Source organism: Gekko japonicus, unplaced genomic scaffold (assembly GCF_001447785.1).
Source record: "Gekko japonicus isolate JY-2015 unplaced genomic scaffold, Gekko_japonicus_V1.1 scaffold30, whole genome shotgun sequence".
NCBI classification, from domain to species: domain Eukaryota; kingdom Metazoa; phylum Chordata; class Lepidosauria; order Squamata; family Gekkonidae; genus Gekko; species Gekko japonicus.
Genome location: NW_015168045.1, coordinates 247,831 through 271,011, shown reverse-complemented (window position 1 = coordinate 271,011; position 23,181 = coordinate 247,831). Strand labels below are relative to the sequence as shown.

The 23,181-nt window shown below is 43.4% G+C and overlaps 1 protein-coding gene across 1 annotated transcript in view; it reads left to right on the top strand.

Moving 5' to 3' along the window:
* The window catches only part of FAM73A (family with sequence similarity 73 member A), a 66,986-nt gene extending 50,650 nt beyond the window's left edge, over nucleotides 1–16,336 (top strand). The window contains exons 9-16 of the mRNA XM_015414254.1: nucleotides 473–591; nucleotides 728–800; nucleotides 2,540–2,626; nucleotides 3,570–3,668; nucleotides 3,939–4,073; nucleotides 13,354–13,407; nucleotides 15,132–15,248; nucleotides 15,390–16,336. Of these exons, the coding sequence (XP_015269740.1) occupies nucleotides 473–591; nucleotides 728–800; nucleotides 2,540–2,626; nucleotides 3,570–3,668; nucleotides 3,939–4,073; nucleotides 13,354–13,407; nucleotides 15,132–15,248; nucleotides 15,390–15,608 (903 nt within the window). The 3' untranslated portion in view covers nucleotides 15,609–16,336. The remainder of the gene's footprint in view (nucleotides 1–472; nucleotides 592–727; nucleotides 801–2,539; nucleotides 2,627–3,569; nucleotides 3,669–3,938; nucleotides 4,074–13,353; nucleotides 13,408–15,131; nucleotides 15,249–15,389) is intronic.
* The last annotated feature ends 6,845 nt before the right edge of the window (nucleotides 16,337–23,181 follow it).

Sequence of the window (23,181 nt, the reverse complement as noted above, 5' to 3'; positions counted from 1 at the left end):
AAGATTCTATTATTACTCAGTCTCTCTTTAATGATCTGTGTAGCATCTTAAAAATTTTATTGTAAGAAGGTGATGGATTAAGGACATATTAATGTAATTATGCAAGATAAATACTAAATGTGTTTAGGGTTAATCAACAGCTTTATAATGCAGTCTCCCCCACCTCCTACCCTGTAATCTTGGATTACATGAATGTTGGCTAATATATTTCCACTTCTCTGGGCTATGATTCAATGATAAACCTATGTCCTACTCTTCTGTCTGTTGAATGCTAAGTTTTCCACGAAAGCATTAATAGAATAATATTCTATATATACTATAGTCTTTCTTACATTTTTTGTCTTGATCTTGTAACTTAAGTGATATTGAAATGAAGATGCCTTTCAGAGCAATACCATACCACTGCTCACTTACCATATTTGTAATAGTCTTTAAAGGAATTAGCCAATAAACCTTGAACAAACTGTTCTAGCTTGCAGAGCACAAAGAGAGTCGAAACAGCTACCATCTGGATTCCCTTTGCCACTGCCCATTGTATGAAGAAGCAATGCAGCTGGCAGAAGAGGGCAAGATTTATTCTCGAGTCTTAAGGTACTACATATTATAATCTTTTATAATAATTATTATTCAATTTCTGAAACATAGCCTTTGAAGAACAATTTCTAGCCTTGCTCATACTAAAATGTAAGACTGCCTCTGATTCAGATCTTTATTCCATCGTGCATAGGACTGAAATGTTGGAGTGTCTGGGGGACAGCGATTTTCTTGCTAAACTCCATTGTATCCGACAAGCTTTTCAGGTAAAGCTTAGTTGTCAGAGGGTATTTTGTTCTTTTATGTCACTTTACCCATGTACTACATAAAGTGAAAACTAGGATTTGGAGGTTCAGCATCGCTCACATGAACTATGTTGCTAAATGAATTTGGGAACTAGTCCAGCTGCAAACAAGTAGTTTCTTCAGGAATAGCAACATTTTTATGTAGGACAGTGAAGAAACACACAATCCAAGAGGTTAGCTGTAGGATTGTTTTATATGCCAGGTTCAATGTCCACGAGGGATCCTGGAGTGTACACCTCATATTGCATGGAGCAGCTTGGGCAGAAAACCCTGAGGTAGCAGTTGAAGAGAATTTATTGCTTTTGGGATACATAAGGATTGTCATTTGAATGCCTCCTCTGAATGACCAAGTGGTACATGAAACAATACTCTGATGCATCTCTGAAAAAATAAACTATCTTAGAAGAAATAAACCTCTGAATACCAGTGCCAGGATACAACATCACAAGAAGGCCTCTGCTTCTATACCCTGTTGTTGGCCTTCCACAGTAACTGGTTGGCCACTGTGTAAGACACAATGCTAGACTAGAATGGACTGGTCTGATGCAGGGCTCTTCTTATGTTAATAAATACTTCTAAACATGCTTAGTTGTGTCCACATTTTAAGGATAAGCCCAACAAGGCATCCACTGTTGAACAACCCTTTGCTGCCAGTTTGTTCCTCAACTTAGGAAAATGAAGACCAGTTAGAGAGGGTGAGCCTATTACAAGGTTGGCTTACACTTAGGTGAAGCTGTGAGCTTGAGTATGAGCCCTCCAGACTTTAGAAGCACCACATTGCCACCAACTCTTCTCTTCCAGTGTCCTATGCAGCATGCATAAAGGACTTGGGGAAAGGTTTATCTCATGTTGCTCTAAGATTTTAGACATTGCTATTCAGAAATCTAACATATTTGTTAGGAATGGCAGTTCAGGTTGCCAGAGGAAATTCCCCCCCCTACCATGGCCTGCACATAGCTTTTTTCTCTCGGAGTTCTCCAATTTCATACTGAGGAGCAGAAGCATCACAAGGGACTGCTTCTACCTGCTCCACAGTCCAGTGTGGTATGAGACATCTTCAGTCTTCCCCTAGGATCTGAAGTACACACAGAAAGTTCAGGGAAGGTGCAGATGAATTCCTCATGTTGTGCTGAACTTAGGAGTAGGTACAAGTGGCAAAAGAGACTTGTGCTGTTCTATCTGCTCTAAAGCTCAGTGAGACATGTGAAAACTCAAAGAACAGATCATTGCTATCCAAGTCTATGGAACTTGTCCTTAGCAACTTGGTTTAGTGGACACCTTCCTTCAGAATACAGTGGCTTTATAATAATTGCCAATTACATCAAATCTGTAATGCCCCACTGTCTGCTTTGCAAAAATAGAGTAGTGTTTTTCCAAAACAATTGTGCGTAGCATATTCACATCTGGGCACATCAGTATAAATCCTTCTTCCTAAGGATTTTTTTTCATGTTATACGTTAGTGGAAGCTTGTCTATTAAGATAAGATTTGCAAGTGCCATCAGCACACATGCCCACATTTTTCTTGAACAAACAAGTTTTCTATATGCCCTCGTGTGCAGGCATTCAGGATAGTTGCCTTTAATGAATGATCTTGCTCTGTTTGCATTATTAATATGTAATACATTATAATAAAACATTGCTTTAGTTAATCTGTTTTTAAAACATTTCTAGCTTTATAACATCTGGTGATTCTTTCCAGGTAATTCTTTCGGATACTGCCAATAGATTATTTCTTGTGGAAAGTGGAAGAAAAATTCTGTCTGCTTTAATTCTGAGAGCAAGAAAGGTAAACTTGTTTTCTTATTGGGCTATATATGGGATGTTTAATATGCAAAGTGTTTTACTATCCTAGCGGTGCTCAGAACAATCCCAATTGGCAGGAAATATACAGCACTATTTTGCAGATAAATCAGTAAGTGAGGCTGAAAGCTAGTTAAGACTAGAGATGTAAAAATTACAAAAACGTTGACGCTGTTGGGGGAAAATATGGGGGGCAGTGTTCCCTCTAAGCTGAGTTAGTGTGAGCTAGCTCACAGCTTTTTAGCCTCCGGCTCACACGTTTTTGTCTCAGCTCAGGAAGGTTGGCTCCAGAGCAAACTAATTTATGGAGTAGCCAAATCGCTCACTCACAACTTTAATGCCAGTAGCTCACAAAGTAGAATTTCTGCTCACAAGACTCCATAGCTTAGAGGGAGCATTGCCGAGGAGCTCTGGGAGCTTGGGAATCTACCATAATGCAACCCACCCTGAAACTTTTCAGTAGTCATCCTGGTCTTCATACCTCTAGTTAGGACTACCTAGCAGGTCCCTGTGTGGTAGGTAACCATGTTCCTTGTCTGTTTATGGGTATGAATTACATGCAAATATTGATGTTATAATCAGTCAGAAATTAAAGCTAATTGTCCCAAACCAAGGACTCTTTGCATGGACCTCCACATTAACTTCTATCCCTGTGACAGCTCTGTTTGCCCATATCTGTAGTATGCAGAGAATTGCATTTAACCTTAAATTGGATGAGATACCTACATAGGAACTTCATGTTCTTATCAGAGTGCACAGAGGAGTTTAAATTGGAGCCAGATATTCAGTTTCCAGATTATTTATTATGCGTCTTTTCCTGTTTCAATTCAAAGCAATTAGTTCAAGTTCAAAACAATTAATTCAAAACAATTAGTTTTTAAATGGAGTCATGCTTAATTCTCATGCTACTTCTTGGCCTGTCTTCACAGAATCCAAAGAAGTTTGAGGAAGTCTTTGATGAGATGATTTCTTTTTTAGAGCAAGCAGATCACTGGTCTAATACTGAAATGGAGCTTGCTGCTTGGGGAGTAAGTGTATGCTGCTCTTCCAAATCTCTTAAGTTGTTTGTGATTGTTTGAAATTGTTAACTGTTAATTTTACTGTGTGTATGAAATTGCAGTTTCCTTATTGTTCTTTAATTAGTTCACCACTACGGTATCTTTGCATTAGTTTAATTAAACAATTTATTTAAAACCAAGACCACCTGGAATTTATTGTAGAGATCAGACTATTTTGTTATTATTTAATTAATTCTGCAAACATGTTCAGTAACTTCAGCTATTGTGAACCTAATACAGGTGAAGCATTTAAATTTCTATGATGTTGTTCTGGACTTTATATTTATGGATTCATTTGAAGATTTAGAAAATCCACCTATGTCTATACAGAATGTGGTTAACAACCACTGGCTAAATTCTTCCTTTAAAGAAACTGTAAGTTGCTATTATTTTATTCAGCACGTTGATATTTCTATAAGATGGTTGCAGAATATTTGCATTCCTCTGAGCAATGTTTAAATGTGCAAGACAATACATTGTGGGAAATTTCTGAGGATTTTTTCAGCCTGTGTAGAAATTTGTAACCTTGAAGTTTAGAATAATATGTTATATTGACACTGACTTCCCAAATTTTAATTTGCTTTTAAAAAACCATAAAATTTAAATAATTGGTTGATAGGGTTCTTAATAATTTGTGTAATAAAGGTAATGTGCACAAGTGCAAATAACTCAGTCTCTTTATCCATACATCTAAGCTGCTAGCAAACCAGCTCAAAAAAATCTGACTAGTCAACTTCTCACATCTGCTCATATGTCACAGGTTCCTTGCAAGCTACAGAAGAAATAGTTACTATGCAGGGTATCAACTGCATGGCTAGCGTGACAGTGCATTAGTCCTTGTACACCAATCCTATCCGTTTCAAGATTACCAGGCACCCAATGTGAACTTGGTCTACCAATGTGTGTTAAACGTATAAAACTTGAGTATTGGATCTCTTAAAAATTAATATGTAACTTTGGGTATGTGCATATATATATATATATCATTTCAGGAGTGAATCTACTACAAAAGCTTACTCACCATTTTTGGGACTACACATAGGCTTTACCTGTATAAAGCTTACTGTCAAATTTCCCCCTTTCCCCGGTGGCAGCAGAAGCCAGTCTTGTGCATCAGTGATTGCATGATCTGTGTATCAGTCTTCAAGCCATTTCTCACCCCACCCCCCCTTCTTCTTGAAGGTGTTTTTCAATAGTTAGAGCCTTTTTTCTTCTTCTTTAGGGTTCTTTATTATTTAATTATTTAGAAAACTCCTCTGTTTCTGATCTTCTGAAGTCCTTCTGAAGGCTTCTACAAATACCTAGCTCATTAACGGATCACAAGCCAGGATAGGTGTTTGGGCTGGAGACTTGAATAAGAAATAAGAATTGCCTTGCTGAATCATACTAGGGCCCTTCTAGTTTAGCATTTTCTACAAAACAGTGCCTAGCCTGGTCCCCGTGAGCTGTACATAGGCAGGGCAAGAAGGTAAAAGCATTCTCCTTTAATATCATGTGTATCTACATATGATATTACAAAGTATACATGCTCTGAATTTGCTGTAAATAGGAGAACCCCAGCACAGTGGCCAAAAGTCCTAACTGCCATTCACACAATCTCTTATTTTATAAGTGTATTGGGATAGAGCTGTTTTAGTCATTTTCAAATGCTCAGAAAGACAGAGATGGTTGTTAGAATGTCCCTGTTACTATAGAAACTGTAGTTCATCTTTGTCACAACAAGGATACTGCTGCTGGCTCATGGGGAGACCTTCTTGAGAAAGTTAAGCATGGTTAAGCCCCATCAATGGCAGCTTAAGCTTGTAGCTAAATGTTAAGCCCCTTAGATTTCTAAAGGACATAGAACTTTAGTGTGCTCCAGTGCACAAACTGGAATTAGCAAAAGTAAGGCTTTAGCCATTATGACATGAGCATACAACTGCCTTTTGTGATTATACTAGGTAGGCATGGTCCCTCTCACTTTACTTGCTTTACAGCCTTTGTTGTAGTCATGAGCAAAACTTACTTACTGGCTCATGCAGAGAAAATTGAATGTAAGTAGTGAAGCAAAGACATGATGGTCCCACTTCGGGGGGGGGACGGGGGACAAAAATAGAAGCTCACTGGTGATACATGGGTAGAATGTAGCTATTCCCCAATGATACAGAAAGAACTGCAAAGATAAGTATCTGGAATTATCCTAGGGTACTGCAAATAAACAGCAAGTGGGCCTTTGGACCTTATGTTGTGCTGGCCTTCATTAGTCGAAGACAGGATTGTTGCTTTCAAGCCATCCAGTTTTTCCCCCCTTGCCTTGATTTGTAATACACTTAAAATCAATTCCATAAGGAAAAAGACACACACACACATACACACACACACACACACACACACACTGGGTTGTTCCCTGTCATCTGTTGACACTAACTTCACTCTCATAAGAGGCCAGAGGGTATTTTCTCTCCCTTCTCAGTGGAGCCCCCCTCCTACATAGCTGGTCCATGTGGGTTCTGCCATCCTGTGAACACAGGAAAGACCCTGAGCAACAGTACCTTCGACTGACTGATCTCTGATCAAACACACTCTGTGTTATAGTGTTATCAGTAGCATTTTACCTCCTAGTACTGAAATAGCATATCACTAAAACTACGTTTTGTGGGAGACAGAAGCCTAGATTTGCCATCTGTAGATTGTATTATTCCAATCCTTATTAGGACAAAACTGCTTAGCTGTGTCAAAAACTATTTAAACTATGTTTCTTTTCTTAAGGTTTTTTTTTTAACAATGTGGTCAAAACAGAAGTATGTACAGCTTTTTTAAAAAAGATCTCAAATACTTCTGGCTTTAAAGCATCTTTTGGCATGAAAAGTATTCCAGGGACGAGTTGGTTTGAATTTAAGCTGTAATTGTATTAAAATAAAATAAAAAACAGAAAGCATTTACTAACATCTACATAACTTATTATAAAAGTCATATTTCAACAGTCATTAGCAAAAAATTTAGTCCCTCTCAGGAGCAAATGCAGAGTAGTAGAGGGTGCCTATAATCAATGCAGTGAATTAGCTAACATTACTTAAAAGAATGGAAGTTTCTGGAGTTAGTAGAAATTGTCCCCAGGCAGACTAACAGTGCAATCCAAACAGAGCTGTGTGTGCATGTGTGTAAAGTGCCATCAGGTTGCAGCCAACTTATGGCAACGCTGGCAAGGGGCTTTCAAGGCAAATGAGAAGCAGAGGTGGTTTGTTATCACCTTCCCCTGCAGAGTTTTTCTTGTAATCTCCTTTCCAAGTACTGACCCTACTTAGCTTCCTGGATCTGATGATACTATGCAGCCTTCCCTCCCCAAACAAAGTTACACCATCGTAGCTAAATATATTGACTTCAGTGGACTTAGGGTATAACTCTGCATAGGATTTCACTGTAAGAAGAGAGCCTATTTGCAAACTCAGTATAACATTCTGATTTAACTTGATCTTGTGCTTTACATAGTTCAGATATAACCACTCATTCTCATTATATTGAAAATTTTATAGAATTTAACTAGCGTCAGAACAGTTGTATTATGTCAGTGGGACTAATTTGAATATACAAGTAGCCCGATCCAGAAACGTCAAGAAATGTACAGTTTAGTTTACTTGTATATACTAAACATTTACAGTAGCAGATGTTCATCCCAAAAAAAAGCCTGCCTTCTACTTTGCTACCAGTGCCAGAAGATAAGAGGTAACATGACAGCAAAATGAATATTCCCGAGAAATCTGGCAAAGTAGTCATGTTTTACCTCACAACCCTGCTGTAGTCCCACTGGCTTTACTTGGAAATATGAGAGTTATGTTTTGGTTGAGAAGCTGCTTATACAGGGGAACAATTATATACACACCCAGACTGTGTCCAGACCTGTAGATTTTCATGCAACGCAATCTATTAATTATCTCAGTTATTAATTGTCTCATTTTTAAGATGTAGTCTCCCATGGTTAGTTTTCTCTCCCCCTTGCCCTTCATTTAAAAACTGGTTCCTTATTAAAGAGCCACAAATCTTCTTGTGGTTTGGCCTGGACAGATGTCCATGCTACATGTTTTCATGGATACAGTCTCAGTCTTCCTCCCATTATAAAACACATTTTATTTTTTTGAAGTTGAATTTGTACCTATGCCCTGTTCCCCATAAAACCTCCCAAATATATTTTAACTGAAGGGAGGGGTCTGATTCAACAATCAAATGGCCTATTGTGTTCATGATCCTGTTGTGTTTATGATCTAGCTTTCCTGGATGAAGCAGATTGTCCGGATCTTTTCAAATCTGGGTTTAGGCCAGTTATGGCACAGAAACAGCCTTGGTTTACCTATTGAATTACTTGCACTGGGAGATGGACATGGGGAGTGTGACTTTGTCAGTTCTTCTGGATCCCTCAGTGGCTTTCAATACCATCCATCATGCTATCCCTCTAAAAAGCCTTTCTGGGCTACTTTAGCCCACCAGGTTTGTGCATCTCCCGGGCAACGTTCCTCAGAATTGACTGTTGGGAGGGGGCCCCCTTCATATCCATTAACCGCTTTGAAGAGGGACATTCCAGTAGAGTTGTGCACCGACTTATTGTAACTGTATTCTGCAAAAGGGAGCAGGTCCACCCAGTCACTTTGCTGGTGATTTACAAAACATCTTAGGAACTGCTCTAACACCTGATTGGTGCGTTCCATTTGGCCATCAGTGTTCGGGTGGTAGGCACTACTCTGTCCCTGCTCCACTCCCAATAACTTCAATAACTCCCTCCAGAAACTGGCAATGAACTGTGAACTCCGGTCTGAAATTATTTTGCAGGGCAAGAGTGAAGCCAGATTATGTGCTGCATGAACATTTGGGCCAATTTCTGAGCAGTTGGCAGTTGCTTGCACAGAACGAAGTGCGCTTGCTTAGAAAATAAATCAACCACCACCCAGATCACAGTCTTCCCATGGCTTGGGGGCAAGTCTGTGATAAAATCTATAGAAAAAACAGACCAGGGCCAGTCAGGGGTTTCTAGTGGTTGCAGCAACCCCCCCGGGGTTTTCTTACTCATTAAGCATGTTTGGCAGGAAGTGACATACTAGTAGATGTCCCTTTTCATCTGAGGCCTCCAAAATTGTCGTAGGAGATTCAAGGTTTTTAAATATCCAAAATGTCCAGCCAGTTTATTATCATGCCCATCGACAGAATCTCCTCTTGCAAGGCCATGAGGACAAACAGTTTATTTTGCCAGTAACCATCTTCTTTCTGTACTAAGGTTCCCTCCCTCTCAAACTCCAATCGGTCAGCATCCGTCAGGGCAGACTTACATTTCTCCGCCCAGGGCTCCCCTCCTGCCGGAAGCCCTCCCTTTGCTCAGCTGCAAGTCACCACAGCCCCTCCCAACTGGGTAGGCGTGAACATGGTATCCACCACCTCCTCCCATCTGCTTGCATGTTGTGGGAGGTGGGACAAAGTGTCAGCCAGGAAGTTTGACTTTTCAGGGAGGTGCTTAAGAGTGAAACAAAACTTAGAGAAAAACTCCCCCCACCTCAACTGCTTGGTGTTTAGGTGCCTAGGGGCTTTTAGCGCTTTGAGGTTTTTATGACTGGTCCAAACCTCCAACAGGACGTGGGCCCCCTCTAGCCAAAGATAGTTTAATAGCAGCAGCCTCTTTGTCCCATACTGCCCAGTTCCGTTCAGTGGCAGAAAACGTTTTGGACAAGTAAGCCAGTGGGTGCAGGTTCCCATCCTCCCCTCTTTGCAGGATCACTCCCCCCCCATGGCCACATCTGAAGCATCAACTCGCACCACAAATTGCTTACTCTCATTGGGGTGGTGCAAGATGAGCTCCGATGTAAACAGAGTCTTTAGATGCTCAAACGCTTGTTGACACTCAGGGGACCACAGCAGCCTGCTGCTCAGTTTTTGGCTCTCTGGCCCCTTCCCCTTTGTTTTTAGGAAGTTAGTGAGGGGGAGAGAGACCTGGGTGAAATTCGGGATGAGCGGGCGGCAGGGCTATTTTTGGGCAGGAACGCACAGAAACGGAGTTCCGGCTGGCTCCTGAGTTGGCCACACCCAGCAGGAACTCATTAGCATAATAGGCCACACCCAACAGCCGAAATTCATTAGGATTGGCTACATTTGGGGGGTGTGGCCTAACATGCAAAGGGGTTCCTGCTACAAAAAAAGCTCTTGGTTTTGACCAAAACAAGGTAAACAGAATAAGAAGCAAAAGGTGGGTGTGGCTGGATGACCACACTTCTGGTAACATGGGGGTGTGTGGCCTAATATGCTAATGCACTGTATTGTCATGGGTGTGGCCTAATACGCTAATGAGTTTCTGCTGTTGGGTATGGTCTATTATGCTAATGAGTTCCTGCTGGGCTTTTTCTACAAAAAAAAGCCCTGACGGGCGGTAAAAATTGGTGAACCTGAGGAAGGACTGTAATTGCCTCTGGGTCTGTGGGGGCTCCCAACCCACCACGTTTTGCACCTTCCAGGGATCCATACCAAGTCCCTTCCCTGAGATGCAGTATCCCAGGAAGTCCAGCTCCTCCTTATGGAACTCACACTTGGAAATTTTGGCAGGTGGTTTTCATAGCAGGCTTTCAGGATGTCACGCACCAGTCTCACATGTGACTCCTTATCTTTTGAATAAATCAAGGTATCATCCAGATAAACCAGGACACCTTTGTACAGGTGTTCGTGCAACACTTCATTGATTAAGTTCATAAATACCTCTGGTGCTCCCGCTAACCCAAATAGCATCACCAAGTATTCAAACTGGACCAGCAGGGTGTTGAATGCCATTTTATGCTTGTCCCCCTCCCTGATGTGCACATGAAAGCAGGCATCCCATAAGTCCAACTTAGTAAAGATTTGGCCCTGCGAGGCTTCGGCTAGCAAGTCTTTGATGAGGGGGAGGGGGTAGGCATTCAACATGGATACTGCATTTAACCCTCAGTAGTCCATGCATAGTCTTAGCCCCACCATCTTTTTTCTTTCTGAATAACACGGGGGCAGCAAACGGGGAAGCCGCTGGCCAAATGAATCCCCTGGCCAGGTTTTTGTCAATTAACCTTTGCAGTTCCTCCTTTTCTGCTGGGATCATGGAGTACATTTTCTCTCTGGGCATTTTATATTCTGGTAATATTTCAATTGCACAGTCAGTTTTACGATGAGAGGTAATCCATCTGCCTCCTCCCCTTCAAAGACCCTGGCCAAGTCCCGGTATTCAGGTGGGATCAGATTTAATTCTTAACACGCCAGGCATATGTGCTCAGCCATGGATTGAGGTTCTTTCCCCCATTCAGCGTTCCAGAGATGCTCCTTGCATCGGGGGTCTAGAAATGTTAAAGTCCCCGTACTCTATTGGATGTACGGATTGTGAGCCTGGAGCTATGGACTCCCAAGCACCATGGAGAATTTTGCAGAGGGGTTTACTACGAAAGAGTGTAGTTCTCAGTGGGAGGCCACACCCACCGGTAGGTGGACAGTGCAATACTGGCAAGCCTCCGCCTTCATTGGCATCCCATCCATCTGGGAAAATACAATGGGCTCCTGTAACTTGTGCACCTTGGCCCCCAAGCCCGTGACTATTGCAGGGCTGATCAAATCCTCGGTGAACCTAGAGTCAATCATAGCCCTCACCCAAATGTGGGCCCCCCTCAGGGTTAATTATTGTGACAGTAACAAAAAATAGGGCAGAGGAGGGTCTCACCAAGTCTTGCGCCGGAGATAGTCAGACCTACTGGCTGGCGACTTCACAGCAGGTCCCGGCCTTTTCCCACTGGCTGAGGCACATCTCCCTTGCTGGACGAGGTGCCATCCACTTCTGCTCGCATTTCCACTTGTAGGGCTTTAGCCAGTTTCAGGTGGGTCCCCAGGGTCTTTGGTCTCTTGATCTTGGTCTCCTCCTTTCATGCCTTCTCAGGGCTCCTGCTTCCCAGGCAGTTTGCAGCAAAGTGCCCCAGGGCCCCACATTTCAGGCACAGCCCCAGGTGCATCTGTTCTCGATCCCCCTGTATCGGTAGCTGTGAGCCATGGGGGTTTCAGTGACCCCTCCCCTGGGTTCTTCAGGTGATACATCTTGACCAGGTTGTGTCGGTTCTCAGCCGCACATGCCACTTGTACCCAGCTGCTGAGGGTCAGAGGGTTGTCTTGAGCCAATGCCTTCTCCAGGATGGTGGGGTTAAGGCTGGCACAGTAGAACAATGAGGATGTCTTTGGGCCAGCCTTGTAGCTTTGCGACATCCATTTCGAAGTCGTCGGAGTACTCCCAGACTGACTAGAATCCCTACCACAGCCCGCAAACCCGAGTGCGCACCCTCTCCAACTCTAGTGAGTCTTCATACTGCCAGCATAGGGCTTGCATGAACGCATCAACAACTGAGTTCCGGAGCCCCCACGTTGTACAGCCCCACGAACCAGTCCACTGCGTGAGCTCACACCCAAGAACCAATGTAGTACACTCGCTGCTCATCTGACGTGTAGGTATGGCCCTATTCTCTCAGGAACTTTCACACCTGGATCTCAAAGAAAGCCAGCTTCACCGGAGTTCCATCAAATGTCGCTTCCAGTGCCTCTTGAGGACACTCCTGCCCCAGCCCCAGGGTTGGTCGAGGTGCCAGCACTGGTATAGGTGGAGGAGGGGGACTCCATTCAGTTTCCTCTTCCTCCTCTTCCTCTTCACCTCCCACTTGCTGCATGAGCTCCTTGACAACCTCTGGGAGGTTCTGCACCAGCATCTGGAGGCCCTTCTTTAATTCTTTGATCGCATCCCAGAGCTCTGACCAGCTCTTTTCAGTGCTTGCCTCCTCTCCAAGCACTCCAGCCACTCGTATCCTCTCCATCCCCAACCCCCCCCCCGGGAGGTCCTTCTCCTCTTCAGGTTGGAGCCACTCTTCAGCCCCCGGTACCCCGGGGTGCAAAGCCAAGCATGGTCTTCCCACCTTTCCTGGTCTGGGAAGGGATCTTTCACCTTGGCGCCTTTCTTGCGGGGCCCTGCACCCCTTTTTGGCTTCACAGCTGGCGCTCCATCCCCTGAATTGTTCTCCTTATTCGAGGCCAGGATCTCAGTTCAGGTACCGGTTCCCTTCCCAATGTCTTTGCCTTCTCCTGCCATCACTGTACTGGTGCAGTGGTCGAAGAAAGGCAGTTCTGACAATTTGTCAGACTCCTGGCTAGAGTAACTCTCAACAACACTCTCTTTGGCAGTGATTTGTTTATTGAAGAATACTGATATCCCAGGCTAGATTAGTACCATGTCAGAACTGAGGTTCTGGCGGGAAATTCCAAAGATATAGACAGTTCAAACAAGCCCCCCCCTTCCATACAACCAATTACACATCTTAGCCATCCCGCCTAGCAACCGCACTCACTACCCCACCACCTGAGAATGTATGTCTTCTTTATCTAGAAAAGCAAGCTGTCACAGTGCAGCTCAAGGTCACCCCTAGACAGAGAGGGAACTTGGAAAGAATTACACACCTATGATAGAGAGCAATTCACACACTCAGCCATTCACCCACACTCAGCCATTCACCGCCACCACCCATCAGGAATTTCCCCCTTACAATCAAGGCAAACTAAGACAGAGTTTGACAAAAATGCTGTGCTAAAACTGCTATTGATTAATTTATATTCTGGTTAATAGGCGCACAAGTAACTTTAAAATGTTCTTATTTAGGCTGTGGCTTCAAGTTGTTGGTCTGTTCTGAAACAAAAAAAGCAGCAAATAAAGGTAAATAGTCTTCTGATTTTTGTAGTTTTAGAAATAGTGATTATGTTTAGTACTGTCAGTTGCTACTTACACAACTTGAAACTGTAATCTGTTTTTGCAGTGTGCTTCCTGTGCAATTATAAACTGCCCAAGGCTTTAACCATACAAATACCATTTTTATAAATGTAAACTTAAGGGACATTCAAAGACCTGAGATCTTATACTGGAGCAAATGTTAATGTGCACAATTAAACAGTTGTTTGTAAGTTGTGAAGCAAACTTGTGGCATCAAGTCAAAGTATAATCAGTATAGAGAAGATGCAGTGTTCCCACCATTTATGCATGGAGCAGAATGTGATAAGATTAATGACAATTCTGCTGGAAGACAACCTGACCCAGCAGATCTGGTGGCTAGAAGATGGAAATGAGATTTGCAGGATATCATTAATATTTTTTACTTCATTTATAGTACCTTCATTCTTGGCAGTGATTTATAATTGGCTGGCATGATTTCAAAGTGTGAATACCTAACAGATGGATCAGACCATTTAAGATCTAGTCCTGTATCCTGTTTCACAGAGTGGTCAACCAGTTGTCATAAAGGGTCAATGAACAGAATGAAAATAATTCAGTCCATTCGGATTCGGCAGAATCTAGCAGAATCAATTTCAGCTGGCAGTAAGACTCCCACATGTCAGTTTCGTCAGTACCAGCAATTCTGGAGTCTTTTGGCCAGCCGAATGTCAATTTCAGCCCCATTATATCCTATGGGCCATTGAAGTCAATGGTGAAAACATAGGGTATATTCTGGGGGCTGGAGGGGAGGGGTTTGAGGGAGAGGCTCCAAACACACAGGGTAGCTGCTGGAACCTCTCCCCAAGATACCAACCAAGTTTCAAGAGCATTGGGCCAGGGGGTCCAATTCTACGGGCCCTCAAATAGGTTACCCCTATCCCCTCCATTGTTCTCTATGGTAGGAAAAAAAGTTACTTCTTCCCACCATAGAGAACAATGGAGGGGATAGGGGCAACCTGTTTGGGGGCTTGTAGAATTGGACCCCCTGGTCCAATGTTCTTCAAACTTGGTTGGTATCTTGGGGAGAGGCTCCAGCAACTACCCTGTGAGTTTGGAGCCTCTCCCTCAAACCCCCTCCCCCTCCAGCCCCCAGAATATACCCAATGTTTTCGCCATTGACTTCAATGCCCCACAGGATATAATGGGGCCGAATTGCCGCCAAAATCCGGCGGCAATTCAGCGGCAAGCTGATTCAGATCAGAGAATCTGAATCGGCCTTCAGCAGCCCAAAAGAGGTCCGAATGGGCCATTTTTGGGGGTGCATTCGGTTCGTCCGAACCGAATGCACATCCCTAGTCTGGACTGACCTTCCATGAATCTTATTTGAGCTTCTTATCAAATGTTTTGTGCACTACTTATACCTAACATAGCAATCCAAAGCAGGTCTGCTGAGAATCCTATTCAAGCTGACTCAATGCATCTAACTCCCAGAAAAATGACTTTAGAATTGCATCGTTAAGATGGTGACTGAATGAGGCTAAACTGAGTATCACCTAGTCTGAAATGAAGTATCCCTCCTCCTTTTTTTCCTCCCACTTTGAGCACTTGCTGTCAGTAATTGAAGAAGTTTCTGTAATGACCAATTTGATTGAACAGATTAATTTGATTTAACAGATTGATAGTCAGAGGCCAAAAACAATTTACTTTTTCTGTGCTAATTATATCCCCAGGTACATGATGGATTCTTTGCGCATTTCTATGCTATTTGTGAACATATTAGTCCTGTTCTGGCATGGGGCTTTCTGGGTCCTCAGAACTCTTTGTATGAGTTCTGCAGCTTCTTTAAGGTATGCAGGTTTGTTATATTGATGGATTAAATGTGAATTAATTTTAAAAGACAAAGACCAGAAAGAAATCCACTAGTATTATGCACTTCCAAATTCCCCCCCCCCCCCAACTTAGTCAACTTTTTATGATTTATTTCTTAGGATCAGGTTCTTTATTTCTTGAAGGACGTTTTTGACTTTGAAAAGGTACGATATTCAACAATAGAGAGTATAGCTGAAGACCTAATGCAGCTGCTGATTCATCACACCGATCTTCTTCTGGCCTACCTTGGAGCTGAATCATTAAGACATGTCAGTGGTTGTGTAAATGGGCGTGGACAAACAACGGCCAGTAACCTCTTGGATGCAAAAGTACAATAGGGTCCTTAAAAAACAACAATATGTGAGCACAAATCTTGCCTTTCTATCCCTCAAGGAACTGCTTCCCCCCCTTCATTTTGAGTAAGTATCAGCAAACCTACAATGTTGTTAAATATGGACTCAGGGAGGCTTTACAAATATGGAAATAACTGCTAAAATATTGCTGTATATATCTGGAAAGGGCACTTTGGCTGTCATTGGATTTATATCCCAGTTTGTTTGCTTTTAATAGTCAAGTAAAATTCATTTGTGAAAATACTGTACTTTGCCACAAATATTATTTGTGATTAAAATTGATAAGGATGCACAGTATGGTAAATAAGCTTGTCTCAGAGTTTTATATTCTGCAAATTATTCAGTACAAAGTCTCAGAAGCTCAGAAGCATTCTTTTCCCTCAAGTTATGCACTTTTTTTTGGTCTTTAGTGACATGTGCAATAAAATAACACTTGCAGTGACAATGTATTTAACTTGCCTTGATATTGCATTTGAAGTGTTTAAGCTCTCATTTGTAGTGAATGATGCAATGAATGCATTCATCCTTTGGGTTGCAATAGCTATTCTGTAACCATTGTTATAATGAAACGATAACTCTTACACTTATGTACACTGAAGTCTTACATTACACATTTCACTGAAGTTTTACACTGGCTAGTGGGGCCTTAAACAATAGTATATATGGTTTCATAATTAGTTAAATCCCCTTCATCTCTAGAGAGCTTTTAATACTTTCATATATGAATAAGCTCAAGCCTTGTCTTGTTTGAATGTAGCATTTGAAGTATATTTTTAAGAAAAGATGTATGGCAAAAATTTCATGCAGCAATACTTAAATACATGTCTCTTTCTCCTTTAACGCTGTCTTGGTCTCTTGTTGTTCTTGTTGTTTTAACTGGGGTCCTAAAAAATGTAGTCCTTTTCTTTTTGTAATTGTACCATATGGAAAGTTGAGTATTTCTTCTGAATCTTATAAGTGTTTAGAGAAATTGTTTTCTGCCTATGATATATGTTTGCCGCATACATGGCTACTATCATATGACATACCTCTGTGCTTCACAGTGAAAGATGATAAATATTTTGAGATAGGTATGGCTGCGAGAGTTGGACTATAAGGAAGGACGAGCGCCGAAGAATAGATTATTTTGAACTATGGTGCTGGAGAAGACTCTTGAGAGTCCCTTGGACTGCAAGAAGATCAAATCAGTCAATCCTAAAAGAAATCAACCCTGACTGTTCCCTGGAAGGCCAGATAATGAAACTGAAGCTCAAATACTTTGGCCACCAAATGAGAAGGGAGCACTCACTGGAGAAGACCCTGATGCTGGGAAAGATTGAAGGTCAAAGAAGACGGGGACGGCAAAGGATGAGATGGTTAGACAGTGTCATAGATGCAACGAACATGAAATTGAGCAAACTTCAGAGGATGGCGGAAGACAGGAGGGCCTGGCGGGAGCTGGTCCATGGGGTCGCGAAGAGTCGGACTCGACTGTGCGACTGAACAACAAACCATAACACTACACAGTATTCCAAATGCAGCTACCCTATACAAGGGCATTGCCATACTGGTGCTCTGTTTTTATTTCCTTTCCTAGTAATCCCCAGCATGGATTTTTCCTTGATCCCTGCTGCCACACACTGAATGAGCGTTGTCACTATGTGTTGAGATCCTATAAGTGGGTTGGGGTGGGTAAGAAGGTGGAATTGCCAGCAGTCCCTTGTACTGAATAATTTCAGCTGTTAACGTAATCTTGCTCTTCTAGCAGTAGTGCATCATCATCACATTGTTAAATCACTACAGCAAAATTAATGGAGCAGGGCATGTATGGACTTGTTTCCCTTACCTATATATGCTTAGTGTTTTTCAAGATTTAAAGCTTTCTTTTTCTTCCAACCACAGAATCTCAAAATTGTTCACCTTTTTGGTCATAGCATTCAATTAAAAAAAGTAAAATGTCTTTAAAATATGCTGAATACCCAATAGTGTGCCAGTAATAAACCCCATCAGCAGCCTGTTTAAACCAAATCAGAAGTGGTTTGCTGCCTCTGTACACAGAGGTGCCCTTCAATCCACCGTGGCTAGCAGCCATTGATGGACTTCTCCTCCATGCATCTGTCTAACCCCTATCTGTGCTTGTGACCATCTGGAGCTCCCCTGGCAGTGAATTCCTCAGTTTAATTACTCATTGAGTAAAGAATTATTTCCTAATAGGGATGGGCACGAATCAGGAAAATGTGGCTTGGTTCAGATCATTGTGTGCACAGATTGCAACTTTTTGATGCTTAGACGAACTGGTTCAGTTCATGACGTTCATGATGTGGTAGAATGGTCCCCTAGTATGCTAGAGATACAGAACTCACCGGGAATCTCTGGCTGACTCTATGTGCCCTTTAAGCTTGGTAAGGATTGGATGTAAAAATTATGGCCTCACAAAGAAGGTGCCCCCAGGGAAGTGCTTTCTGGGAAAATGACAGGAGCATATTCAGGAGTGTATAGAATAGATCCCGTGCAAGCTAGAGGCACCAAATTCACTGTGGATCTCCAGCTGCCTCTCCTCTACCTGCTGTCCACGTTTGGTGGCAATTGGATTTACAGGGTTCGAGGTACAACCCCCCCCCCAAGAAGGTTACCCCATTCTCCATTCTTTCCAGTGGAGGAAAGGATCAGCAAAAAAGCAAGGACAATAGAAGCCCCGCAGAACAGAACAAAAATCCCAGAGAAGCTCTGCAATAGAAATGGGGGGGGGACATTTTTTTGCAAGCCCGGCAGAACCAGTGCCACTGTGGTGCTGCAAATCCCACAGGACTACGGCCAAGCCAGGAGAATGCTTTTTTGGGGGGGATGTCACGCACAGGTTCAAAAGTGTATAGAATAGATCCCCTGCATGCTACACACACCAAACACACAGGGAAGCTCACCCTGCCACCCACTCCTCTACAATCTCTCCAAGTTGGGAGTGGATTACATTTCTGGGGTCTCAATTATGGACTCCCAAAAAAGGTCTCCCCAGTGCTCTCTCTGCTGCAGAAATGTCTGCTGCAGTTACAGCCAGGAGTCTGTGGAATGGCTCAAGAACAAGCCAGGGACACCAAACTCACAGAGAAACTTCACCTGGGCAGACTCCCCCTAGCCAGACACTCGAAGCAAAGCAAGCATTCCCCTTATGCCCACAACCCCCCCCCCCCAAGTCTCCAAATGCAGGTTCTGAAGAACAGAAAGGCAGACATCCCAGGAGTTTTGAAAGGGGCTTCCCAAAGTTATACCATGACAGCTTGGCATGCATCCCAGCCCCACCAGACCAGTGCAAACCAGAGTTTTCATTTTAAAGTGATGCAATGATAGAAAGGCAGACATAAGAGACTTCTGACAGTGGATCCTCAGTTACCCCAAGATGACAGCTTGGCAGGCACACCAGACAAACAAGGAAAATGTGCCTAATGCCCACAATTCTCACAGCCCCCCCCCCTCACAACCCGCAATGAATTATTCTACTTTGCGGAGAAAAAGAAACACCTGTTGTGTTGGGCTGGCTGGGCCACCCATAATTCTCCAAAGGCAGATTTGCAAGGACAGAAAGACAGACATGACAAGACTTCCAACAGGGGCTCCCGAAAGTTACCCCATGACGACAGTTTGATGGGCAACCCAGACACACCAGGCCAGTGGAAATCAGAGTTTTCCATTTTAGGTAATTAGTGATGCAAACTGTCTTGCATAATAAAGAAATAAAGTCCTCTACAGTCTCTCCAAGTTGGGGGTGGATTACATCTCTGGGGTCCCAGTTATGTACCCCCAAAAAAGGTCTCCCACATTTATACCTTCCCATCCCTTTGTGTGCCATGAGGTTAAAAGTGGATGTGACCATGCAAAAGGTGTTCATCATGGGGGGAAAGAAGTCCTCCAAGCCCTGCATACTACAGAACCCTGCCAGGCCACTGGAGCCCAGCCCTAGTAGGGCATCACCAGTTGTCTTGGAGTCTGCACCTGATCTGTTCCTGGCCCTGGGGCTCTCCACAGAGTCAAAACAGTTGTTAGCAGCAGCACTGCCCAGAGACACCAGCAGTTGCTAACACTCTCTGAAGAGGACTCTGTGACAGCAGTGATTCAGATAGTGGGAGAAGCATCCTCTCCTTCCACATCCCAACTCCCTGTTGCTGCTCCTACCTCAAGTACACCCCCTCTGTGTCAGTGACAAAAAGCAGCTATGCCTCCCAACTTCTTCTATCTTGGGGCCACAGTTTGGAAACATTTCCGCACATTCCCCAGTGACTCCTGTGTGGCAGTGCCAGGTGGGCCACATCCATGTCTGGAGGGGTGCAAAGCTACCCCAACACTTGACCTCCTCCATCCTCCACAGGCACCTGCAGAGGGTGCACCAAACTATGTTGCTGCCGGAGGAAAGAGTGGAAGCCAGCAGTAGCAAAGAGGCCCACTCCCTCTCAGCACAGAGAAGTGGAGAGGGAGTAGAAGGTCCCTCCAAGAAATGGTGGCACATCAAGGTGGGCCACCCTCCAAGAGGTCAAAAGGGCTATGTGTAGGGTCCAGGAAGCAGTCACTCACCTTGTCGTTGGCGAGATGATTTCTGTGGATGGCCAACCCTTCTCCCTTGTGGAGGATGTAGCCTTTCATTGGCTGCAGTGGTGATGGTCAAGGCTCAGGTCTCCAGATCACAAGGCAGAATTGTGCACTTCACAGCAGACCTCTGGAGCAGCCAGCAGGACTGTCGGGGCATAGTCCAGGCCCCAGGAGGGGACAGGCCTGCCACCAGGCTACAAGGTGGTTCTGTTCCATGTGCAGTGGATGGATAGAGACCACACAGCACAAAACATCATTATCATGTGATACAGAAAGCTTGAGGGTGTGGGTGGGCAGTGACAACATCGTTCATGTCTACATGGTCACAGACGTTGGTGTCATGCTGGCAGAGGCGAAGGCTGCACACCTCAAGGGCATTGTCTGCCTGGTGCACATGCTTCACCTGATGGTGAAGGATGCTTAGTGCTGGGGAGCACTGTCAAGGCCACCTGGAACACTGCCCCCCTCAAGATGCAGTCCTTGATCAAGACTTCTTGTGCAGCCTCAAGTCTGCCCATCTGCTGCATGAGAGGCTGGGGGGAGGGGAAATGAGAAATTCCACCTACACCATGACTACGCATTTGGTGGAGCAGAAGAGCACCGTACAGGATGTCATTTCCTCATTGACCATCCTGCATGGGGAAGAGGAGGCCAGCATCAGTTCCAATGACTGGCTCTTTCCCAAATGGTGCATGTCCTCAAGCCCTTCCAGGGCACTGCCATGCTGTGCACCCATATGGCCAGCCTGGAGCAAGTCATCCCCCTGGTTTGAGGGCTGGCCCGGACGCTGGCCTCCACACTGGAGCCAGCTGTTCTCCCACGGGTCAGGGGCTCGGCAGAGAGGTTGCAGGTGGGTATCACCAGCTCTCTGCAATAAGAGAACAGGCTGGCCTGTACAGACTGTGACTCCTGGGTAGAAGGCAGCATTGCTCTCCAGAATGCAGAGCTCTTGCAGTGGAGGCACGAGCTCTACAAAGACTTCAGAGGCTACAGGCCAATAGACACAGCCAGAGAAAACAGTGGGTGGAAGAGGCTGGGGAGGAGGAGGAGCCACAGGCCAGCACCTCTCCCTCAAAGAGCCCAACCAGGGAGAAGCCCCACTACTAGTTGTCAGTAGTGAACTGGGAGGTCAGCAACAGCAGGCATTCCAGGCATGCAATGGTGGAAGATTTGGCTGAGGTAATGGTGAGGGAGTACCTCACCAAGTCCCCTGTGACTGCTGATGCCAATCCCCTGGAGTATTAGTCACTCATGGCTGTCATCTCACCCAACTTCTCTTGCATGGCCATGAGCCCTGAGTCCATCTAACACCCAAACCCCAGCAGGGGAGAGGAGTTCACAATCAGGAGGTTATAAAACATGGGTCCTCCTACCTTCTACCATATGTGGTGGAGATGCCAAGAAGTGCAAAAGTATTGGAAAATGGTTCAAAATATATTTGAGGAAATTATGAATGTAAAAGTAAATTTAATTCCAAAAATATATTTATTGACTATAATATCAGGTGATAATTATACATGTAGAGAACAGTTTATTCTGTTGCATATCTGTGCAATCTCAAGGATTTTATTAGCAAAATATTGGAAGACTGATAGAGTACCCTCCCAAGAAGAAATCGCATGTAAATTGTTAGAAGTAGTAGAAATTGACTAGTTACAAGTATGTGGGACTAAAGAGAAAGTAGTTGCTCAAAGATGGTCCAAAGTTAAACTATGGATTAAAAATAATGTATAAAGGACTCGGAATATAGAAAATGTATATGTATATGTACTTAATATAAAAAACTAATAAATAGATTTTTTAAAAATGGGTCCTCCACACCAATGTTTCCTCAAAGCTCCATAGGGTTGTGAGCAGTGTCACAGCATCGGGGTGTTCCAGTGATGTCAACTGGCCAAGATTTTATTTTAAAAAAGAATTATACTCAGTTGAAAAAAATATCCTTTTGGTAGTGTAAATTTGGCACTGGAACAAAATGAACTCAGGTTCTGGACTAGTAACTCACTCCAATGTTTAAAAACACAATTTTAGGAATTTATTACGAAAATAGACAAAACAAAAAAACATACAAGTAAGGGAGACGAGTATACAATGAGACAAATATAAAACAACAAACCTATCTAACCTCTAGACACTGACCCTAAACGGCTTGCAGCTCCAAAGCAGACATCTTGAGTAGCAGTCCTTCTAGCAGCAGATGATACAGTAGAGTGGAAGTTCTGAAGAGAGGAAAGATCTTTCTTCCAGCTTCATGTACTCTTTACAAATCTGCATCTATCAGCATGATGTTAGCTTCTCTCTGTGTTGCATTATTATCATACCCTCTGGCTTCCTTACCCTTGCCCTATATACTAGCCCAGCTGTCACTTGCTAATTAAGCAACCAATCAGCATGATCAATTACTTAATTTAGCTGATCTAAGTTGAGATCTAGATCACTAGCTGTCAAACTGACATTTGAGCTGTAACACTGTGTAGATGACCAACTGTCAAACAATTACTCTGACAGTTCCCAGCTGCTAGCAATTCCACTGTAAGGTAACTTCATACAGGTACTGCTTAGTAAAACACTTCAACGTCTTGAGTAACAATCCAGAAAATACTTATACATGGGGTTCTGATTTCCACATGATGACAATGTAAGAATAAATGCAAACACATACAAGTGGGGAATCACTTAAATTACAAGCAGAAATTTTACCTCGTGAGCGAAAAAAGCTGGTAACATTAAAGCTGTGAGTGAGTCTGCATTTCACTATCGTATAAATTAGTTTTTTTCAAAGATTACTTCCATAACCTTGTAAAAATCTCAGAATAAATTATTTTAAATTATATTTAATCTATGTATTTAAAATACTTTAAACATTATAAGAGAAAACAGAATCAAGTCAAATTTCACCCACCCCTTTCCACTATATTGGTAAAGCTGATCTTGGACCATCACCGTGTGCTGAGCCTTAGAAAACATACCAGCATATGTGGGGGGGGGGGGGGAACTCCTG